General features: G+C 50.8%; 1 protein-coding gene across 1 annotated transcript in view; it reads right to left on the minus strand.

Annotated features, from left to right (window-relative positions):
- Window positions 1-22,854, minus strand: part of CDRT4 (CMT1A duplicated region transcript 4) — a 32,908-nt gene extending 10,054 nt beyond the window's left edge. Inside the window, 4 exon segments of the mRNA XM_070389537.1 lie at window positions 2-307; window positions 2,282-2,356; window positions 8,783-8,864; window positions 22,616-22,854. Coding sequence (XP_070245638.1) covers window positions 2-307; window positions 2,282-2,356; window positions 8,783-8,852 — 451 coding nt within the window. The 5' untranslated portion in view covers window positions 8,853-8,864; window positions 22,616-22,854.
- Between the last annotated feature and the right edge of the window lie 1,185 nt (window positions 22,855-24,039).

Genomic DNA, 24,039 nt, shown 5'->3' on the forward strand with positions numbered 1-24,039 from the left:
GAGGGCCCCATGGCCGACATGGTGAGGGGGCCCCACACAGACAGCATGGTTTCGGACCTCAGGTCCTTGAAGGTGGTGGTGCCCGAGGACTTGGAGGACTTCCTCCTCTTCAGCTGGATGAGGCTGGCTGGCTTGCTCTGCTTGCCCACCCGCCGACTCTCCTCCACCGTTTGCAAGCACTCCAGCTCTCTGGCCTTGCTCTTCTCGATGAGTCTCTTCACCATTGGGGAGGTGTACGTGACATAGGCTGGCCACGAGTCGTGTTTCTCAAGCAGATTCACTGGGAGCCCGATGTTCTCAGTGAGTTCTACTGGCAAAGAGAAACACGGGCAATTTAGAGGCACTCGCGGCAGTGGTTCCATTCTTTAGGGGTCAGAGGAATCAGAGTTTGGATTTCTCCCCATCAGGCATGATAGCGCTTCCACCCCCTGTATTCAGTGGGAATAAAATGGTGGGCTTGAACTCAAGTCTAATGGGCTCACACATCCATAAACTTCTCACTCTAGCTGCTGGTCAGAAGTTTTGGGTGTCTGAGGTGGGGGGAACTTTACTGGAAAATCTGTAAAGTTGGGATACAGAATCACACTCCACGGAGTATATTAGTTAAGGAAAACAAGAGTGGGACCTTGGAGTCCAATAGGCTTGGTTTCAAATCTTTGCATACATCAAATTGTTTAACCTATAAACCTGCTGGTTTTCAGGTGTTTTTTTTTTTTTTTACTGGTCATTTCACCAGTAAAAATGGTTACCATAAGGCTATAGGAAGGATGAAATAAAGTAATATAAGTCAAGGACTTGTAACAGTGTAGCTCAGGGTTGAAAGCATGGGCTTTGCACTTGGACTGCTGCTGCTACTGCTGCTAAGTCGCTTCAGTCATGTCCGACTCTGTGACCCCATAGAGGGCAGCCTACCAGGCTCCCCGGTCCCTGGGATTCTCCAGGCAAGAACACTGGAGTGGGTTGCCATTTCTTTCTCCAATGCAGGAAAGTGAAAAGTGAAAGTGAAGTCACTCAGTCGTGTCCGACTCTTATCGACCCCATGGGCTGCAGCCCACCAGGCTCCTCTGTCCATGGGATTTTCCAGGCAAGAGTACTGGAGTGGGGTGCCATTGCCTTCTCCGTGCACTTGGACTATCTGAGTTCAAATTCATTCTCCACCCTGTCTTCTTATCTGTGAATCTCGAGCAAGTCTCTGACCCTCCTTAACTTCATCGGCTTTGTGTGTAAAGCAGTGATTAGAAAAAGACCAACCCCAAAGAGCTTTCTTGTGGATTAAAGGAAGCAATATATGTAAAGATTTTATTTAGCACAGTACCTGGCATAGAGTAATCAGTGAACAGCAACTATGAACATCTTGGCTGAGTCTCACTGCCTTTTTCATTTAATCCTTGTTACACCTGATAATGGGTGTCATCTCCCTTTAAGAGAGGACAAGCCCACGGCTGTCCATCCTGCACAGCTAGCACATGGTGGGTTTGAACTCAAGTCTCACAGGCTCACACATACATAAGCTTTTCACTTTGGCTGCTGGCCAGAAGTGTTGGGTGTCTGGGTTGGGGTGAGCTTTACTGGAAAATCCACCCATTAGTTTGCCAAGCAGCCCATCCCTCTGTGAATACCAAGTCCTTCCAGGTCAGATCTTCTTTCTTTCCTTTGCAGCTTCACTTGGTCCAGAAGAAGGGCCTCCAAATTTCCCTCCCGCAGCTTCTCCTCCCCCGTTTCCTCAGGTGTTGCCTACTTGCCCTAATTTTATAGTCCTTTGGCCATTTTGATATGAATTGGAGAGGCAGGGGACTTAAAAGGTTCATCTTGCCATCTCCAGCCTGAATTCAGTGAAAAGCACTATAACTCAAAAGAAGAGGCAGATACTAAAGTGATTCTCAGGCTCCCTTGTGGGGAAACGAGAGCTCCTCGGAGACAGGGCCATGAGGAAGAGCATCGTGGAAGGTTCCAGGTCCCGACAAGGGTGTCACTGTGCCTGGGGGGAGACAGGATGCGTGACATCACCTCACTCTAGAAGAAGAGCATCCAAGCTTCCAGGCACAGACGTGACCACCCGTCCTTGCCTGCCCAAAGCAGACGCAAAACTCCAGGGTCCTGCGGGTTAGGGCAACCACTGTACAGGACAGAGATTAAACTACCCAGAGACCTGCCCCTTCTGTCTCTCCAAGCCACCAGATCCTCGCACCAGTGTGACAGAGCGGCCACCTCAGTGCCTCCCCTGCCCCCACCACCCCCTAACCTCGGCCAACCCCGCCCGCTGCAAAGACCTGAGCTTTACCTTCTTCCATCTTCATCTTTCTTGCATCGAGCCTCTCCATGTTTACCAAATTCTTCACAGCAAAGGCCTGGATACCTTAGGAGAAAAACATCTGTAAGCCTGGACTCCCAACAGAGAGTCCTGGAAGAAAGCAACGAGCAGCCTCCCTGGGAGCCTGAACTCAAGGGCCTCTGTCGTCTCAGAGACAAGGAGGAGCCTCCGGGAGCCGGAGAGAGGGGCTGAACCCAGGGCATGCTGGGAGGGCAGGCCAGCTCCAGGCCTCCACCTTCTGACTGCCGCCGGCTTTTGAGGACCCAGTGCGGGGCTGGCTTGGGGGCTGCATCAAGGCTGGACTAGGGAAAAAGTGAAGAAAGAAACGCTCCCACTTCAAAACCACGTCTTCTTCTCCACCAGAGCCCAAGTGAGCACATTACTGCCGTTGGGCGGAATACCTCTCCCCAGCAGCACCCTTGGCCTGCTATCAGGGGAAGGGGCAGCAGAGATGGGCAGCTGCCTGGAGTCAACCTCAGGCCCGCAGGCAGAGGCTGCAATAAGGCTGCCTTCCTGCCCAACATGACCATGTACATGTGGGAATCCGATGGTAACTGTAGTCTACGAACTCTTGAGCCTGAGGGTCCATCCGCCTGGAGGGTTGTTAAAACATCCCTGGGCCCAGGTCCAGAGCCACAACTCAAATCTTCAGCAAGGAAGATTGGTGAGATTTTATTATTAACCACTTAGCGACCTTTTCCAGAGAAGGCAATGGCACCCCACTCCAGTACTCCTGCCTGGAAAATCCCATGGACAGAGGAGCCTGGAAGGCTGCAGTCCATGGGGTCACTAAGAGTCAGACACAACTGAGCGACTTTACTTTCACTTTTCACTTTCATGCGTTGGAGAAGGAAATGGCAACCCACTCCAGTGTTCTTGCCTGGAAAATCCCAGGGACGGGGGAGCCTGGTAGGCTGCCGTCTATGGGGTCGCACAGAGCCAGACACTACTGAAGTGACTTAGCAGCAGCAGCAGCAGTGACCTTTTCAGCTCCTTTCTACTTCCAAGCCCCAGAAATGCACATCGGAGAATGGATGACTTTATAGATTCATTCCTTGAGCATTGGGAGGGCCCAGGGAGCATGCCCACTGCCTCCTGTCAACACCCAGGGACTAAGAATTTGAGTGGCTCTGAACAAGCTTGAGGGTAAGTCTGGAGCTGTGTCCAGGAGACCCTGCTTTGAGAACCATGGGTCCAGGGCAGTGCCACTCCATGGGAACCCTGGGGGGTGGGGCTGGGAAAACACAGCAGCAGGGTCCCGCACCAGGGATGCAGGGTCCGCCGCCTGCTCTGGGGGCCTGAGAATGTGCATGTCTAAGTCATGCCCATTGGAGAAGGAAATGGCAACCCACTCCAGTATTCTTGCCTGGAGAATCCCAGGGATGGGGGAGCCTGGTGGGCTGCCATCTCTGGGGTCACACAGAGTCGGACACGACTGAAGCAACTTAGCAGCAGCAGCAGCAACAAGTCATGCCCAGGTGCCGCTGCCAGTGTGAGGACCTACTCTTAGTGGCCCTGTTAGAGGCTGAATGATGATTCTAAAATCTTTCTTTCAGCTGCAACATACACGAGGCTTGGCTTGTGCAGGTAGGAAACGCCCCTCAGGTGAGCAATTCCAAGACTGTCTGCCCCTTTTCCCTCCCCATTGAGGAGCCACTGGGGAAGGCAGGGAAGGGAGCTCTCGACAGGGCCACCATCAATCCTACTGTAGTTATAAAGTAAATCATTTCCAAGGTCAGAGCTTTATTATAACATGCCTCACAGCCAAATAAATAAATAAATAAAACAGAAGCAATATTGCAGCAAATTCAATAAAGACTTTTTAAAAATTCCACATCAAAATAAAAATCTTTAAAAAATAATTTTTTTTTTAAATGAAGGGCTGTAGAGCATTCCCACCACCACCTGCTAATACTGGAATCAGGAAGATTAAAGAACCAGTGTCTCAAAGTGGGGGCTAAGGATGGTGCTTTCATGCAGAACTGGTTCACACTCTGTCCATGGCCACCAGCCGCATTCTTATCTCAGGAAACCATCCTGCAAAAGGATTTTGTGGGTTCCAGGCAAGACTGATGAATCAGTGGGTACAAATCCACCCCGAACACTCAGATTGTTTGCCCCACAGACACTGTGAAAATAGTGCTGTATGCACACCCCTGATGGGCAGGACAGTGTCTTAATCCAGTGTTTCCCAAGCTGTGCCCCACAGAATGCAGAAGAAACAGTGAAAAAAGTGAAAGTGTTAGTCACTCAGTCATGTCCGACTCTTTGCGACCCCAAGGACTGTAGCCTGCCAGGCTCCTGTGTCCATGGGATTTCCCAGGCAAGAACAGGGTTTCTCCAGGCAAGAATACTGGAGTGGTTGCCATGCCCTCCTCCAGGGGATCTTCCTGACCCAGGGATCGAACCCACATCTCTATGTCTCCTGCATTGGCAGGTGGGTTCTTTACCACTAGCACCACCTGGGAAAGGCCAAGCCAAATGGAGGGCTCAGTGCTCCCTGGAAAGTAGACCCGCTTCCTTCCTTCTGCCTGGCCTGCCCCCTTCTCTGCTTCAGACTGCAGGCATCTTGTCTTGCTTGCATCTCATCTCCCTCTTCTCCCTGAGCCATCCGAGGAGTTTGTCTGACCTCCCTCGGTCCCCCACCCCCAACGGATGGAGAACCATATTTTCTCCAGCAGGAAGCTGGTGCAGAGTTTCTTTCCACCTCTGCACTTACCCTTCTCAACCTCCGGTCTCCTCCCTGGCCTGCCCGTTTCCTTGTCTGCCTTCTGGTTACTCTGCATTTATTTTGGGCTGAAGAGGAAGCTTCCACTTAGGGCAGAAGTGTCCTGGGAGTCTTATCTCTAAGACCTGAACCAGCCTGGTGCTGCGTGGTGTTCCCATGCTGACCTTCATCCTGAGCGGACCCTCGTCTTATAGGCTGAGAACACTCTCTGACACCCCGCACTTCAGACCTAGGGAAGCACTGGGCCCCCCGACAGACTTACCATGAGCCCACCGCCCACTTACCAAGACTCCCTCCACCTCTTCACGCTGCCCCATCCCCCCACCCAACACTATGGAGCTGACAGGCTCCAGAGGGCACCCAGGAGATCCTGATATGATACTGGGAAGCCCTGAGAATTCCAGAGCTAAGACAGAGGGGACAGAGGTGGGGAGGGGCAAACTGGCCTCCGCTCCCCACTCCCTATGAGACAACTTGCTGGCCACCTTCTCAACCTCAAACACACGCCTACTCCAAGAGAGGAGAAACAAGCCCATCACTGAGCTCTGCTAAAAAGCCTACTTGTACACGATGGGCAGCTATGGTAGCTGTCAGCTGGTCCTGATCGAGATCACACCTCTTTCCAGGGCAGGGGATGAGGGGGGTGGGCACCACCCTGGGGTGGGAGGCAGGAGTCTCATCGAAGTGCCCATCTTCTGACACAGGCCTGGCATCACTGACTCATCACAGTGGCAGGAGGGAGAAGGGGGGCACGCTGCTTCTTGAAGACGCTTCTGCACATCCATGTTCTCTAGTGATTACACGTGGACTTTGAGGGACACCAGAAGTGGAAGCAGAGTTGAAGTGCCCACTGCCACACGTATCAGTTCATGCACAGGTGCAGGTGTTCACCAAATCCATACTGAGCCCCAAACACAGCACTTCTAAGAGGTGTGGGTCCCACCCTCCCCGAGAACTCACAGTGGATTCTCCATGTTCATCTCTTGCTTTCGGGGGGTGGGGGGGAAGGGGTCTACCCTTCACAGCGCCAAGGGTCCACAAAGCACGTTTGTCTCCCATGCCCATAACACATCAAACACAACCGGCCCATGTCATCCGAGTCATCAAAAATAAAAGAAGAGAAGTTCCTACAGAGACCAGAAGCAGGCCCCTCAGCCACTCTGCAGGTGGGGGGGTCCACTGTCACCACGCACCAGGCCTGGAGCTTCGGTTCAAGGAGCACACGGCCCATTGAGGAGCCAGACCACAAGCTTCCCAACTCAACCCAGGTCAGGATGGGAAAGCATGAAACAGGTTCAAGAAGAGAAGATGGTTGTGCTGAGTCCTGATGGACTGGCGGGGGAGGGGCAGTGAGTCCTGAGGAGTTCAAGTCCCGAGTGAAGTGCGTCTCTACTCGGGCCCACCTTCCTCTCTGGGTGCAGCTCACACAGGCTGCAGGGTTTCTGCCTATGAACCATGATGCTGAATTGGCAGAATAAACACTTGACAGATGCGCTGCAGGAAGCAGAACTGAGCCTTGGGTAAAACTACGAATCTAAATTTCATATTTATCTGAGGACTGTTCCATGATAAATAGAAAAATTCCCAATTTAAATGTAATATGAAGACTCATTCAGCAAACAGCACCCGTGGCCATACTGTCTAGAGATCAAGTTTCAAATTTTTAAATAAAATTTCCAAAATGAGCCAAACAGGCACAATCAGAGGAACACTGTTCAACCTTTTCCTTCCGTGGATGTTTTCAGTAGCCGGGTACACAGACAGGCAAGACGGCTAGGAAAGATGAAAAGACAGGCAGCAGGAACCAGCCCTGCCTTCATACTCAGGAAATCAGACATGAAAGGCGTGAAGCAGTTGTGCCCAGGGACCTTCTCTCTGCCTGACAGCTGGCTCAGGAGTAAAGGGACCATGAAAACATGTGGCTTCACATAGTGTAATCAATCAGAGAGAGGAAGCTCTGCTCCACTGGAACAATGGGAGGACAGACTGGCATCTCCAGGGTGGCTGCAATCAGTGGGCCCCACCACCCGATTCTACAGTGCTCAAAGCACCAGGAACCCAGGGTTTGCTTTAAAGATGGTGACTTGCTAACAGCTAACATTGATTACCCTTCAAGTCAGGGACCAGGAGACCAGAAAGAAGTCAAATTTCATTTCATCCTTAATGAACACTGTGAATTTTCAACCTGGCATATATTACTTACATTTAAAATATCTTTAAGAAAAAAATAATAAATAACAAGCAAATCCTAGAAATAATGCTTTCTTTTTCAAAAGTTAATATTTTAGATAATAATGATGAGCAAAATTTTATGTATCCTTATACAATATTAATTTGATTTTTTTGCCTATTTACCTGTATATTATTCTTAATTGGAAGATTTTTATAAGGCCATGTTTTACCTGATTTTTTTTAACTTCACTTTAATCATATTAAAAGGATAAAATATGAGGAGGCTTCCCTCATAGCTCAGTTGGTAAAGAATCTGCCTGCAATGCAGGAGGCCCTGGTTCGATTCCTGGGTTGGGAAGATCTCCTGGAGAAGGAAACGGCAACCCACTCCAGTACTCTTGTCTGGAAAATCCCATGGATGGAGGAGCTGGTAGACTACAGTCCATGGGGTCACGAGGAGCAGGACACAACTGAGCAACTTCACTTAATCATATTAAAATCCCTATCTTGTTTTTTTTTTTTTTTTTTTAAAGAAAAATGGTGATTGCATTTGAGACTCTGCCTGGAAGCAAAGAGCTAATGTGGCCATCTTCTTCAGAGGTCAGTTATCCCAACATACACATAACCTATGGGCTTCCCTGGTTGCACAGTGGTAAAGAATCTGCCTGCCAATGCAGGAGAGAGGGGTTCGATCCCTGGGTCAGGAAGATCCCTTGGAGAAGGAACTGGAAGCCCACCCCAGTATTCTTGCCTGGGAAATTCCATGGACAGAGGAGCCTGATGAGTTACAGTCCCTAGGGTCTCAAAGAGTCATATACGACTGAACAACTCAGCATATACATATACATACACATATACATGCATGTGTGCCAGATCGCTTCAGTCATGTTCGACTTTTTGCAACCCCATAGACCGTAGTCCACCAGGCTCCCTGTCCACGGGATTCTCCAGGCAAGAATACTGGAGTGGGTTGCCATGCCCTTCTCCAGGGGATCTTCCTGACCCAGGAATCGAACTTGCATCTCTTGCATCTCCTGCAAAGCAGCAGAGTGAGGGGAGGAGGATACACTACCAGTGGCACCTGGGCAGCCCTGCCCAGAAATGAGCCCAAGACACTGGCTTGAAGCCAGCAAGTCCAGGATTCAGGCTTCACTGAAACCCTGTCTCACACAGAAAACCACAGGGCCCAAACAGACTGAATTCCAACCCCGCTTTTCCTCGGAAGCCGCGTTTCCTTTCGTCTGGTCCAGCACGCACTCCGTCCCCTGCACGCCCACCATACACAGGGATGCCACTGCTACTAGATGCGGCCCCGGGCGGCCTCCCATCTGCTCTTAGAGGATGGAGTGGCCTTTTCTTCCCTCCGAACGATGATAAATTCAGACACCCCTTCATCTCTCCTTCCAGGACTGTTTTGACTCTTCTTTTGGGAGGCCGATCAGCACCCCCAGCGGCCTTATACCTGCTCTAACCTCTTCTCTCAAGTGTCTTATCTGTGCCTGGTCTACCAGGGCCCTTTGTCCCATTGTGCATGACTTGGTATTGGGGTCTCTCTCCCCAGGTTTGCTCACCTCGCTCTGACCGTCTCTGGTTTCTGTTTCTCCAGCGTGCGAGCTTCTGAAAGTCTCTGGTGTGGCTCATTTCAAGAGGTTTCTGAAAAATACAGAATGAGGAAGGTAAACTGGTAAAATACACTATCATGTAACTACCATGGATGCTCTAGGGGAAACGGACAGCTGAATATGCAGGAAAACTGTTGCCTGCAGTTAAAAGAGAAAATAGCAAAGATTGAGTACCCAAAGATCAAGAAAGGGGTCTTTGCAATTGGAGAGAAAAACTGAGTTACTCATTTTAAATGAATTTTTCTAGGCACCGATATACAAACAGTCCACAGCGACACATTAGCATATAGGAAATATGTGCGGTCATGTGCCAGGAAGTTCTGAGGCTCTGACAAAAGGAGTTTTTGTTGAGTCAGAAATCCAATTCAACAAGGGTTTTAATGTGTCTCTCCTTAGCACAGTAGAGGGGTGCACGGAGCAGTTTTACTCTCCGGGAACGGGCCCTCCACGATATGTGCTGGGGGGACATCCTCTCCTGACAGAGGCCCAACCTTCGAGACCCAGCCTCGTGCAGCCCTGCATGAGAGCCAGCTCTCTCCTCAGTGCTCCCACAGTGTTTCTGTGACCTAACTGTGTTTGTATTTCAACAACTCCAAGAGGCAACATACGAGAATGTACCTAACGGGACAAAGATACATATGAAGCAGTTGTATGGAGTAAAGTATACAATCAAGGGGCTTCCCTGGTACCTCAGTTGGTAAAGAATCTGCCTGCAATGCAGGAGACTCTGGTTCGACCCCTGGGTCGGGAAGATTCCCTGAAGAAGGGATAGGCTACCCACTCCAGTATTCGTGGGCTTCCCTGGTGGTTCAGACGGTAAAGAATCTGCCCACAATGTGGGAGACCTGGGTTTGATCCCTGGGTTGGCAAGATCCCCTGGAGGAGGGCATGGCAACACACTCTAGTACTCTTTCCTGGAGAATCCCCATGGACAGGAGTCTGTCAGACTACAGTTCATGGGGTCACAAAGAGTCAGACCTGACTGAGTGACTAAGCACAACACAGCATGTACAATTAAGAGCATGAGGGCAGGACAGGCCAGCTGCTGCCCAGCTGTGTGACCTGCAGTGGGATCCTTAAACTTCCTGAGGCTCAATGACCTCGTCTGTAAACTAGGGGCAGTAACAGGATTTCTCTGGCCTTGACGGCTCTGTCGTGAGGTACATTATGTGAAGCAGGTGGGAGCCCAGGTTGGACCACCCTCACCCTCCTTGGGTGACTGTCATGCAGGACTGTGACATCCAGGAAGAGGCTGGAGCAGGGGGAGATGAAATGATGGGCTACAGGAGTGGGGGCACACTTCTGTCCCCAAGTCCCACCCATCCCGCACATCAATGCCACTCTCAGTTCCCAGAAGCCCTGCTTATATCACCTGCTTGTAGAAACGACACCCTCTGGAGGTGACCTGAGCCCAGCAGGTCTGAGGCATCTCAGTCAATCTGTAGCCACTCGAGTCCAAATGTACAGATATGCGCATGGCCCTGATCCCCAAGGTGAAGGGGGGTTCTATTATCTACACACACACATGTGCACATGCACACGTGCACACACAAGCCCCATGCAACTCCCTGATGTCCCCAGGCATGCCTCTGGGAAACCCTCAGCTTCAACACCCCTGGTCCCAGCTGACCCCGTTTCTCCTCTCAGGCCACTGCAGCTCCAGCCTGCGATGACTTCATGAGCAAACCGGGCCAAAAAGTCTCGCCAGATTCCTGCTGGAAACAATCTGGAGACTTGGGTATGTGAGCAGCTTAAAGGGAACGTGGGCTGGAGGAGAGTTCTGAGACCCAGCTCTGCATCTTTAGTCCAGTCTTGAGTAGGTTACTCGGTCCTTCCAAATTTCAGTTTCTCCATGAGACACACCCTGTCCCATGGATGTTACTCCAATCCAGTTGATTCAGGGAGAAGGATGTCATGATCAGTAAGTTCTAAACTGTCTGCTTTTGTAGAGAAGATCAGGAAGCCTGAACTAATGGCATGAACATACCTCTCTGATGTGTGACTGGGGCGCGTGTGGGTAGCAAGATGATGACGTAACATGGGCACCCAAGACAAGAACTAGATGAATTCCAGAGAGAGCAGAGGGTGGAGGTGGGACGAGAGGAGAGAGTGGAGGGCAAGTGTAACCAGTTCAGGAGCTCAGAATCACCAGCCCCAGGTGGTCTTCAGAACACTGTGTCTTACTCTCTGGTGACCGCAGAACTCGTTTATCTCTCCCCTCACAGCCACGGGCTTATCAGAACCACCAGGGTTCCAGGGCCCACAGGCTGAACAGACTGAACAGAACTGGGCCCAGAAGCCTTGGCAGAAGGCCCCCAAAGATCCTCTGCCCACCAGAACTCACATCCTCTGAAACCCACCCCCCCACCAGTATCTAATGTCTCCTTTCTAACAGATAGAATGTGATCAAAGTGATGGGACATTACATGGCGATTAGGTTACACAGAAACCTTGGCTTCCTTCTTGAACTCACTCTCTGTCTCTGTCTGTCTCTCTTTGTCTCTGTACATCAGAGGGAAACCCTATTATAAGCCACCCTAGGGGGAAGCTAATGGCCAGGGATATTTCTAGCCAGCAAGGAACGGAGGCCCTTAGTTTCACAACCTGTGAGGAACTTGATCTTGCCAGTAACCATGCGAGTGAGCTCTGGCAGGGACCCTCCCCAGTTAGCCTCTTGGGTAGGACCACAGCCCCAGCCAAAACCACAACTGTCCCCCACAGAGAGGCCTGGAGACAGAGGCACAGTTAAGTCCCACTCAGATTCTCAACCCACGGAGACTGGGAGGTACATGTGTGTTTTAAGAAACTAAATTTGGGGGTACTTGTTACACAGCAAGAGGTAACTGATACAAGGCCCATCCCATATCAGACTTCCCAAGGAAGGATCCTACTCCTGATACTGAACAGAGACGTGGACTCCGCCAGCCGTGGGGGTAATTCCCCTACATGGTTCCTCCTTCCACTCTGCTCCCATCTCTGGGGAACAATGCAACTCCTGCTACAAGGGAGCATGTGTATGTAAAGAATTCATGGCTATCAAACACCACAGAAATGAGGCCATCATCTAACAAAGCCAGTTGGACAACGCCATCTTGATGCTGTGGACACACTGCTGTGGCTGGAGGGGTCAAGGCAGAAAGGGGACAGGGAGGGGTGGAAAGGGGTGGAGGTGGGGCTCAGAGATGATGCCAGGGTGCTTTCTTCACATGTTCCTTGAGAGGTTCAGAAAGCTGAAGCTTTAGTGGTTTAAGACCAAGTAAAAATGACTTTGGCATCAAAATGGCTTTGTGAAAGCGGCCAGATTATAAAGTCAAGTTCTATCACGCAATTATTTTACGCATACACCCCCTCTACAACATAAGGGCTGTGTGGGCTCTGGATCTGGGTGGCCGGCCAGCCACCTTTCTCTCCTGCTGTGTATACATGAGTGCATGTGTGCACTCGCACACACACACACATACACAAACCATGCAAGGGATTCAAAAGTAGGTTTTCAGGGTCTGAGAGCACAGGATAAGAAAACTGGGGGTTTCAAGGCCCCCATCTGCCCCCTGCCTGAAGTGGATCTAGGCTGTTCCTATCCAAAAGGCTGAAGGGCACCTGCCCCCAGGGCTGAGGCTTCACCCAGGACCCCACAGAGAGCAAATCATCACTGAGAAAAATCCAGGAACCAGGTTATTGTGTTCAAGGGAAGGGTGCCTTTATCTTTGAATTGATCCCACTGGTTTCCGAAAGGTCTCTATATCGTTAATAAAGAGAAGAGGGTCTCCGTGGCCCCGTTGTGTGATCATCCTGCTAAAGGACATCCTATTAAAGGACAGCAACAATCACAGATCATCACAGGCACCGACCAGCATGGTTCTGAGACCCAACCAGCTATGTTGGGGTTTTTCTGGCCCAACAGTCTAGCCCTCCTGTCACTAGATTTCTCTGTGAAAATAGGGTTGTTGTTTTTTTTCCTCTCTCTCTCTCCAGCTCTGACCTCCTCCCCACACAGCAGCCCAGGACCCAGGATGCACGCCAGCTTCCCAGCACCCCACCAAATGAGTTCCATGTGAGCCCAACTTCTGAGTTTATCGCAACCAAGAAAGCACAGCAAGCCCTGACCTTCAGCACTCGGCCCCCTTTCTGCCGTGTTCCAGAAGAGAAAGCTCACTTTGCCCTCTAGGGTGGGAAATGTGAAAGGCAGGGTGCAGAGCTGGGGTGAGCCCCACCACCACCGCCACCAAACAGCCAGCAGTCTTTCCATCCACCCATGGAAATTCTAGACGCACGAGGTACAGGAACCGACCCTGCGTTCCCACCCTTGCCAACTGCCGTAAACCTGTTTCTCTCCCGTTGGAGTTACGACGTGGAGCCAGAAATCTGGAAGAATTTACCGCCCAGTCAGTACAGACAGAGGAAAACATTGTTCGGAATAAACACTGGGATCCCTCCCTCAGCATCCAGGAATGTGGAGCCAGCGGGGTGGAGATCAGCAGCTTCTCAGCACGGCCCTCCTGGGCCACGGCGGGAGGGCCGGCTGAGGCTGCGGTCCAGCCCAGAGCCCAGGCCTGGGGCTTCCCCCTTCCCTCCCTCGATCCTGGCCTTGGCTCCAGAAACCCTGATTCTGGGCAGGACCCTGCCCACCTGCAGAGGCCACGCCTCCCTGTCCTTGGGAGGGGCCAGAAGAGGCAAAGGGACCCAGAGGGGCTCATAGGCTCTGTCTGGGACTTTCCACTTCCTTCGACTGCACCGCCTATGAAATAGTGGCTTCTCCTGGAGGAAGAAAGGAGGCTCTGTATATGCAGCGGGGACGCAGCGCCTGCAACCAGGAGCCGCGAGGGCCGGGCTCGCTGTGACCGCCAGCATCTACCTGGCTTTGAAGGAGCCATGGGCCCGGCCCCACCCCATGTTCTCCAGCCCTGGGGTGGGGAGACGAGGGGCTGGCTTTTCCTGGGGCTATGTGGGGGTCCCAGGAAGGTGTCTTTGGGTCACGGCGTCCCTCTGCCTGAAGTGCCCCTGCCAACAGGTAGGCCTGACCGGAACTGTTGACAGTTTCTGACAGTCACAGTTCAGGAGGAACTCTGCAAGTCAAGAAGGCTTCAAGGAGACGGTGCAGACAGAGCCCGAGGATGGCTGCTTTGCCCCAGGACCTCCAGCAGGGCTGCCAAGCAGTTTAGGGGCAGCAACAGAGGTGCACGGCCACCCTGTGGGCCCTGACCCTCACCATGGCTCTCACCCTGTCCTCAGCCCCAAAGGATGCACAGAGGGCGTATTTAAGTGGACTTATTGATGCCTTCCACTGGGCTTCCCATGTGGCACTAGTGGTAAAGAAACTGCCTGCCAATTCAGGAGACGTAAGAGACTCAGGTTCGATCCCTGGGTCAGGAAGATCCCTTGGAGGAGGGCATGGCAACCAGTATTCTTTCCTGGGAAATCCCACGGACAGAGGAGCATGGCATACAGTCCACAGGGTCTCCAAGGGCTGGACATGACTGAGCACGCACACATTGATGACTCCCACTGGGACTTCCCTGCTCAGTGAGCATATGACCCAGACCAGAGGTCACCAAGGTGGTCCGGGGACCAGCCTCAGCATCACCTGGCTGCTTGTTGGCAATGCTTTTCCTCTGGTCCACCCAGGCCTGCTGCATTGGAAACTCTGGCATGGGGCTGGAACCTGAGTTCAACAAGCCTGCCAGGCGATGCTGGTTCACAGGAGAGCTGTCCTCTGCCATCTCCCCACCGGATAGCAGAGAAAGCCTGAGAGGTTCATGTTGGCTTCCAAGAAGTCACAGAAATGGTGTGTGAATGTCGCCTGGACTAAGAACTGCTGTGCCAAAGTCTGGTGTCAGTGGAAATTTTTGACTCCAGCTTCAGAAACACTTTTTCCACCTCAGTGTGGTCACCCTTGACGGGTGGTTTCTAAAACTTTACTTTGAAGCCAAGGGGCGGGCAAGAAAACGGCGAGATTTCTTGGCTCTTGCAGCAGCTGCCAGCCCTGGGCGCATCACAGCTCTGCTTGGAGGCCCTGCTATTGCCAGGGCTCCCTCCTCACCTAGTGCTTCAAGGGGCGATGAGGAGAGGATACAGCCAGACTCTCTGACTGAGCTGATTTGTAAAGAAAAGTACTGGCCGAGGAAGTAAAATCTCATTTGTCCCTTTGGCAAATGATGCTGAATATTCATTGCAAGGACTGATGCTGAAGCTGAAGCTCTAATACTTTGACCACCTGATGCAAAGAGCACACTCGTTGGAAAAGACCCTGATGCTGGGAAAGATTGAAGGCAGGATGAGGAAAGGTATGACAGAGAATGAGATGATTGGATGGCATCACCAACTCAATGGACATGAGTTTGAGCAAACTGTGGGAGATGGTAAAGGACAGGGAAGCCTGGCGTGCTGCAGTCCATGGGGTCACAAAGAGTCAGACACAACTGAGCAACTGACCAACTGCACGTCACCAAACTCCATCTGTTCCATTTGGCTGTCCTGAACTGTATCCTCTACAATAACCTGGTGAACATTTCCTGTAAAGTAACAGTAAAGCATTTCCTGAGTTCTGTGAGTTATTCTAGCAAATGAGCAAATCTGAGGAAGGGGTGATGGGATCCCCCAAATTTATAGCCAGTGAGAAGTAGAGGAGGCCCTTGGGACTTGAATTGAAATGGGGGCAGTCTTGTGAGACTGAGCCCTCTATCTGACGCTCTCCAGGGAGACAGAAGCTGAATTGAATTCACGTGTAAGCACCCAGCTGGTGGTGGAGGAGGGGAGAATCAGCTGGTGTCAGAAGCTATACATTTGGTGTCAGAAAAAAGATGTCATGGACATGGACATGTGAAGGCCACAGAGGCGTCAAGAAACTCAAGGACCAAATGAATCCGTTGACATTGACACTAGGAGCGTGTATGAGGCTGATTCCATAAAATGATGGGGTGAAAGCCAGAACTGGGAGAGCTACAGAGTTCATGGGGGAGGCGGCTGTGGGGACAGGGATGGGAATAATGTAAATGGAGACCCGGGAGGGCCAGCAGTGCCACCAGAGGGACCCACTTCATGCCATTCATTCCTTACCACTGTCCACCTATGACATGGTGTCCCCATTCTGTAAAGGGAGTAATGAGCCTCAGAAACACCAAGCAACTGTCTCAAAGCCCTGCAGTTGGCAAATGCTGAGGTTAGAATTCAAAAGCAAGTCAATTTGATTCTAAAACCTGCTTGTAACTAGCGGACAGTTGCCCCTCGGAGCTATAGGTGCTGAACCCGCATATATGGGACCAACTGTAAGGGATTTGAGCATCCGTGGACTTTGATACCCTCAAAGGGTCCTGGAACAATCCCCCAAGGACACAGAGGGAAGACTCTGACTATATCTGTAGATACCCAAGTGAATCTACAAATAAACTATTAGAATTACCGAGTTTAGCAAACTTGTTGGAGGCAAAGACAACATACTACTAAATACCAGCCAGAAACAAACGTCTGAAAAAGTTACTGTTTACAATTACTTCAAAAATGCCAAAGTCAGTAAATAAATCCAACAAAATATGTGCAAGTCCTCTCTGCAGAAAATTATACATTATTAAAAAAACATGTTTCAGTTCAGTTCAATCGCATCTGACTCTTTGCGACCCCATGGACCACAGCACGCCAGGCCTCCCCGTCCATCACCAGCTCCCAAAGTTTACCCAAACTCATGTCCACCGAGTCAGTGATGTCATCCAACAATCTCATCTTCTGTGGTCCCCTTCTCCTCCTGACTTCAATCTTTCCCACCATCAGGGTCTTTTCAAATGAAGTCAGTTCTTCACATCAGGTGGCCAAAGTACTGGAGTTTCAGCATTAGCATCGGTCCTTCCAATGAACACCCAGGACTGATCTCCTTTAGAATGGACTGGTTGGATCTCCTTGCAGTCCAAGGGGCTCTCAAGAGTCTTCTCCAACACCGCAGTTCAAAAGCATCAATTCTTCAGCGCTCAGCTTTCTTCATAGTCCAACTCTCACATCCATACATGACCAATGGAAAAACCATAGCCTTGACTAGATGGACCTTTGTTGGCAAAGTAATGTCTCTGCTTTTCAATATGCTATCTAGGCTGGTTATAACTTTCCTTCCAAGGAGTAAGCGTCTGTTAATTTCATGGCTGCAATCACCATCTGCAGTGATTTTGGAGCCCCAAAACATAAAGTTAGCCACTGTTTCCACTGTTTCCCCATCTATTTGCCAGAAGTGATGGGACAAGATGCCATGATCTTAGTTTTCTGAATGTTGAGCTTTAAGCCAACTTTTTCATTCTCCTTTTCACTTTTATCAAGAGGCTCTTTAGTTCTTCTTTACTTTCTGCCATAAGGGTGGTGTCATCTGCATATATGAGGTTATTGATATTTCTCCTGGCAATTTTGATTCTAGCTTTTGCTTCATCCAGCCCAGCATTTCGCATGATGTACTCTGCATATAAGTTAAATAACCAGGGTGACAATATACAGCCTTGATGTTCTCCTTTTCCTATTTGGAACCAGTCTGTTGTTCCATGTCCAATTCTAACTGTTGCTTCCTGACCTGCAAACAGATTTCTGAAGAGCCAGGTCAGGTGGTCTGGTATTCCTATCTCTTTCAGAATTTTCCACGGTTTATTGTGATCCACACAGTCAAAGGCTTTGGCATAGTCAATACAGCAGAAATAGATGTTTTTCTGGAATTCTCTTGCTTTTTCAATGATCCAGCAGATGTTGGCAATTTGAAGTCTGGTTCCTCTGCCTTTTTTAAAACCAGCTTGAATATCTGGAAGTTCACGGTTCAAGTACTATTAAAGCCTGGCTTGGAGAATTTTGAGCATTACTTTGCTAGCATGTGAGATGAGTGCAACTGTGAAGTAGTTTGAGCATTCTTTGGCATTGCCTTTCTTTGGGATAGGAATGAAAACTGACCTATTCCAGTCCTATAGCCACTGCTGAGTTTTCCAAATTTGCTGACATATTTAGTACAGCACTTTCACAGCATCATCTTTTAGGATTTGAAATAGCTCAACTGGAATTCCATCACTTCCACTAGCTTTGTTTGTAGCGATGCTTCCTAAGGCCCACTTGACTTCAGATTCCAGGATGTCTGGCTCTAGGTGGGTGATCACACCATCGTGATTATGTGGGTCATGAAGATCTTTTTTGTATAGTTCTTCTGTGTATTCTTGCCACCTCTTCTTAATATCTCCTGCTTCCATGAGCTCCATACCATTTCTGTCCTTTATTGAGCCCATCTTTGCATGAAATGTTCCCTTGGTATCTCTAATTTTCCTGAAGAGATCTCTAGTCTTTCCCATTCTATTGTTTTTCTCTATTTCTTTGCACTGATCATTGAAGAAGGCTTTCTTATCTCTCCTTCCTATTCTTTGGAACTCTGCTTCAAATGGGTGTATCTTTCCTTTTCTCTTTTGCTTTTCGCTTCTCTTCTTTTCACAGCTACTTGTAAGGCCTCCTCAGAGAGGCATTTTGCTTTTTTGCGTTTCTTTTTCTTGGGGATGGTCTTGATTCCTGTCTCCTGTACAATGTCACAAACCTCTGTCCATAGTTCTTCGAGCACTCTATCAGATCTAATCCCTTAAATCTATTTCTCACTTCACTGTGTAATCATAAGGGATTTGATTTAGGTTATACCTGAATGGTCTAGTGGTTTTCCATACTTTCTTAAATTTAAGTCTGAATTTGGCAATAAGGAGTTCATGATCTGAGCCATAGACAGCTTCGGTTTTATTTTTGCTGACTGTATAGAGCTTCTCCATTTTTGGCTGCAAAGAATATAATCAATCTGATTTCTGTATTGACCATCTGGTGATGTCCATGTGTAGAGTCTTCTCTTGTGTTGTTGGAAGAGGGTGTTTGCTATAACCAGTGCGTTCTCTTGGCAAAACTCTATTAGCCTTTGCCCTGCTTCATTCTGCACTCCAAGGCCAAATTTGCCTGTTACTCCAGGTGTTTCTTAACTTCCTACTTTTGCTTTCCAGGCCCCTATAATGAAAAGGACATCTTTTTGGGGTGTTAGTTTAGAAGTCTGAATAAATGGAAAGAAATGCCATGTTCACTGTAAAAATATCAGTTCTCCTACTTTGGGCTGTAGATTCAACGTCACCTCAACCAAGTTGAAAGTGTCTATAGAAACTCACAAGCTGATTGTAAAGTGTATTAATGTAAAGGGGCTTCCCAGGTGGCACTAGCGGTAAAGAACCCACCTGTAAATGCAGGAGCCTCAAGAGATGTAGGTTCAATCTCTCGGCTGGGAAGATCCCGTGGAGAAAGGCATGGCAACCCACTCCAGTATTTTTGTCTGGAGAATCCCATGGACAGAGGAGCCTGGCAGGTTACAGTCTATGGGGTCACAAAGGGTCCATGACTGAAGCAACTCAGCAGACCACATACTAATGTAAAATGTTTTAAGGATGTAAGGATGGCAGGGGCCAGAAAAGGGAGGCAAGAGTGTGGGAAGTGAAAAGAGAGATGAGAGACTGTGGAGCCGAGTCAGGGGGACCCTTACATCCCCCACTGTCAGCACCACTGTAGGGCCACCAGCTGGGGGTGCATCTAGATATGGAGAGGGGATTCTCTTTAGCGTCAGAGAGGAGACTTGGTTTGAAGAAGTTGGGAAGAAGAAAAAAAGGATCAGATGTGGTGGAAAAACCAGTGGGCTACAGAGTCAGGGAGGGTCAGGGTCTCGATGAGCAAGAGTGAAATGATGGTTCCAGGGTGGCTGGAGAACAATACAGGCTGGAGACATCCTGCAGGTGGCCCCTCCAAGAAGCCCTGGCTGACAGCCCATGACTGTGATTAGCTAATTGGCTTCTGTCTCTCTGCGACCAAAAGTCAAGAGTCTAAAAACCAGAACAAAGTCATTCTCTGGCATGTTCCTAAAAACTTGAAGAATTACAACGGTGAAATAAACATTTGTTAGAAATAAACAATGAAAAATGAAAACCAAAACGGGCCAAGTATTTCCCAGGCTGCTGGCCTGACCTGCTGCACATTCCTGATGCCTAACCTAGACCAGACACTCGCTTGTTGTTGTTCAGTCGCTCAGTCAAGTCTGACTGTGACCCTGTGGACTGCAGTGCATCAGGCCTCCCTGTCCTTCAGAACCTCCCAGAGCTTGCTCAAATTCATCATTGAGTCAGTGATGCCATCCAACCATCTCATCCTCTATTGCCCCCTTCTCCTCTTGCCCTCAGTCTTTCCCAGCATCAGGGTCTTTTCCAATGAGTTGGATTTTCACATCAGGTGGCCAAAATATTGGAGCTTCAGCTTCAGCATCAGTCCTTCCAAAGACTATTCAGAGTTGATTTCCTTTAGGATGAACTTGTTTGATCTCCTTGCAGTCCCAGGGACTCTCAAGAGTCTTCTCGTGAGCATTCCTCACAGCAACTTGGCAAACTTTTCCTTCCTTTCTGTTGATTTCTGGGCATTTTCCCTGCAGCACCAGCCTCCATGAGCTGAGGAAGCAACTTCCCATCTTCTCTCTGCAGCAGACTGCCCACCACGCAGTTTACCAGGTGCCATCAGACCTGACACTGACCCATCCGGCTGGAAATGCCCTGTTATCAGCCCCCTCCTCAGAGCCTGACTTCCCGCACACCTGTCTGTCCCATCACCAGAGACCTGGTGGCCTGAGGAAAACGGGAACTGGGAGAAGAAGGTCCTGAGGTCCTGGAGAAAAAACAGGGGCCAGTAGTTGGTGGGAAAGTCAGAACTGGCACATGGACTGGCTGAGGTCTGGACAGTGAAGGGCCACGCCAGGAGTGGGCAAAATGACAGGAGGTCAAGCAAGCAACAGAGTCAGGGTTGCCAGAGGGGCTGGGAACCCAGTGCTCTACACTCGCCCAGAGTGCGAACACGGGTCAGAGGGCACTGGGTTCCTGTCCTAGTTCTGTTTTTTGCCAGCTGTGTGACTTTGGGCAAATTACCAACCTCACTTGGCCTCATTTTTCTCTAGTGAAGAGAGGGTGGGGTGGGGGTGGGGCAGGGGTGAGGGTAAGGGTGGCAGAGAAGTGAAGACCCATGGGCCAGGCAAGCCCTCAGGCGCGGGAGACTGATACGTCTTTGTCCCAGGAGATGCTGAGCCTGTTAAAGGCAGAGACCAGCTCCCGGCCTGGGCATGGTGTTTGGCATCCTCTCTCTGCGCCCTTTGCTGGTCAGCGCCCACTGGGGACATCGACAGCATGGATGCTGGGGGTGTGAGCAATCTGGGCGCATGGCAACTGGCCCGAGACAGACCGCAGCAGTGCTGACGTCCACTGTCCACGCTCGGCCCCTTCCGCCCACCCCGCCCATTGGCCTCACTCCTCGCCCCCATCACCAGCATTTTCCAAATGTCCCTCCCTCTCTGCTTCAAACGTTCCCAAGTCTCCCCTCCTCTAGAAAATTCTTCCCTTGACCCCAAGCTTCTCTGACTTCTATTTTCCTCCTTCTTCTGCCAAAACTCCCCAGGGAGTGGCCTGTACCAGCTGCTATTCCTTCCTCACTCCCCCAGGCCCAGCTGCCTGGCGCCCATCCACCAAGCCCCACGGCCCCACTGACAGGCTGACGGGGAAGGACAGGGGGCACGGCCATGGAGGGGCTTGAAAGTGCAGGGGTTGGGCCCATGTGTGCACACACACACATATACACCGATGCACACAGAAACACATATGCACATAGGAACACAGATATACACAAATGCACACGAACATGTACACACAGGCACACACACAGAAATACAGACATGCACACCCAGACATACACCGACACACACAAATACGTAGAGGCAACAGATGCACACACAGACACGAATACATACACCCATGCACGTGTGCATGCTCAACCGTGTCCATGGGCGACTGGAGTCCACCAGACACACACAAGTACATAGAGACAACAGAAATGCACACACAGACATAAATACATGTGCACGCTCAGTCATGTCTGATTCTTGTGACCCCATGGACTATAGTCCACCAGGCTCCTCTGTCCATGGAATTCTCCAGGCAAGAATACTGGAGCGGGTTGCCATTTCCTCTTCCAGGGAATTTCCCCAACCCAGAGATCAAACTCACATCTCCTGAGTCTCCTGTATTGGCAGGTGGATTTTTTACCACTGAGCCACCTGGGAAGCCCCCAACACACACAGAAGCACATATACACACATGCCCACACAGACACAAAGACACACACACACTAACCCATTCCAATACAACAACCAAGGGCCCCCTGCTCTGACTAGGGGAGGAGGAGGGATCCCAGGGCTCCAGACCCCTCATGGCAGCACCAGGAGGGCAAAGAGAAGACACCGGAATGGCTGTCCTGCATTCCAACCCAGGCCATGTGGGCCTGACCATTCATTACTAGGGAGGAAGCGTCCCTGTACCCTGCACAGGTCCCAGCTGGGAGCACTCAGAAAACACCCCGAACTAACTCAGCTGAAAAGGAAGGAGGGAAGTGCTGGTTGGAGGCCTGAAGGAAGACTGTGACCTTGGAACGCAGCAGGTGAAGTGGACAGGACCAGCTCCCTGACCCTAGGCTGGCCAGTGACCCTCTCCCGGACACGGGGCAGTCTGAACTGAACCTGGGACTCTGGCCCCCTCATCCTTGCCCCTCCCTTCCTGCTTCTCCCACAGCAGCTCCTCACACCTCGAGCACACGCAAAACCGAAGCTGCTGGCACAGACGGTAGCCTCTGGGGGCCTGGGTTTGAGCCCAGCCCCACCTCCCTCTTCCCCTCCCCCATCCACACTGTGTCCACGCTGATCAGAAAGCTTATGGACTGCTGTGTTTACGTACTCACCCTTTTTCCTCCTGTTCTTTATTATTCTTCAATAAGCAACTGGAATATTCATCATCACTTTTTCTAAAACCTGCTGTCTGTGTGGCTGTCACGACCTTCTCCCCTCCGGGTTCCTATAGGTCCTTAACCGTCAAGGCCTCCCCCAATCCCGGTGTAGCATGTCCTGGGTGCTGAGCTCCTGGTGGGTGGGGAGGGAACGTGATAGGAGCCCCGTCCCCCACCCCTAGGGAGGAAACGGGTGTATTTCGTGTGTTTGTTTTGGTTTCTTAGACTTGTTGCCCTGGCTGCCTTGTGGAGTCACCTGACCATTTTAAAAGACAGGCCTAAGTTCCTGCAAAGTTAATCCAGACCTCAGTAGAGTTAGAGTCCAGGGGTGGACGGCATGGAAGGAGGAAGACCGAGGCTCCGACGTCCAGCAAAAGGGCTCCTGCTACTGTGACAGGCTGGCCTTTCTCCACATTCATCCCTGACTGCTCTCTGGAACACCTGGTGCTCCAAGGCAAGACAGGACCTACCCCCAAGTTACCTGAGAGGTTTCTGTGCTTCTCCATGCTACCTTCAGGAGCCTGGTGACTCTCCCTCCCGGGGCTTATTTTCGCCCCCAAATGTCCCCGTGTCCTTGACTCTACTTCCCCGTTGGTCCTCTACTCATGGCCGCCAGCCATCCTCTCTCCACTGCCCCAGGTGGTCCAGGAGCCTGCGGCCAGAGTAAATGGGCATTGTGATGTCAGCAGGTGTTATGGTCACCACCCTGAACAGAAGAGGAGCAGAAGAGGCTCCTGCCCTCTTCTCTTCATCTCCCTGGAGCTCAGCCTGCTGCAGGGTGCTGTCCTCAAACCCTGGTATGGGATCCCCCGACCCCTGGCCCGGTCATAAACACCCACTGGGTCCTGGGCCTTAGCCCAGGTAGCAGGGGGGTTCTCTGCCCCAGAGAGGCAAATAAACCCCTATTCAGTGGTCACCTGGAAGGTCTATTGAGACCCAGATTGCCAGACCCCACCCCAGAGTTTCTGATTCAGTAGATCTGGAACTCACCTGTCCGTATTTCTGGACATTTGAGGGCTCTGAGAATCTGCCCTCTCTCCTGGCGGGTGTAGAAAGACAAGACTGTGGACACTTGTGTGATATTTGGGGGCTCTGAGAACATTCCATCTTCTCCTTGGGAGTCTAGGGAGACTGTGGACACTTGTGTGCAAAGGCCTGGGGTGGCGGCTGGTTTGCAGCATGGAGGGTGGGCAGGTGAGCACAGATTCACAAGAACCTCCAAAGAATCAGCCCGTAAAGCCTTCTGCAGCTTAAGGTGGCTCTTGGAGCCCCTCACAGGCCTAGCGCTGCGGGTAACAGGGACCAGGCCCTTGGACCAAGCAGCTAAGGAGCCTTCTGGGAGTGACCTCAGCCCCACCGCCTGCCAGCACACAGGGGGC

The sequence above is a fragment of the Bos mutus genome, chromosome 19 (assembly GCF_027580195.1).
Source record: "Bos mutus isolate GX-2022 chromosome 19, NWIPB_WYAK_1.1, whole genome shotgun sequence".
In the NCBI taxonomy this organism is placed as follows: Eukaryota; Metazoa; Chordata; class Mammalia; order Artiodactyla; family Bovidae; genus Bos; species Bos mutus.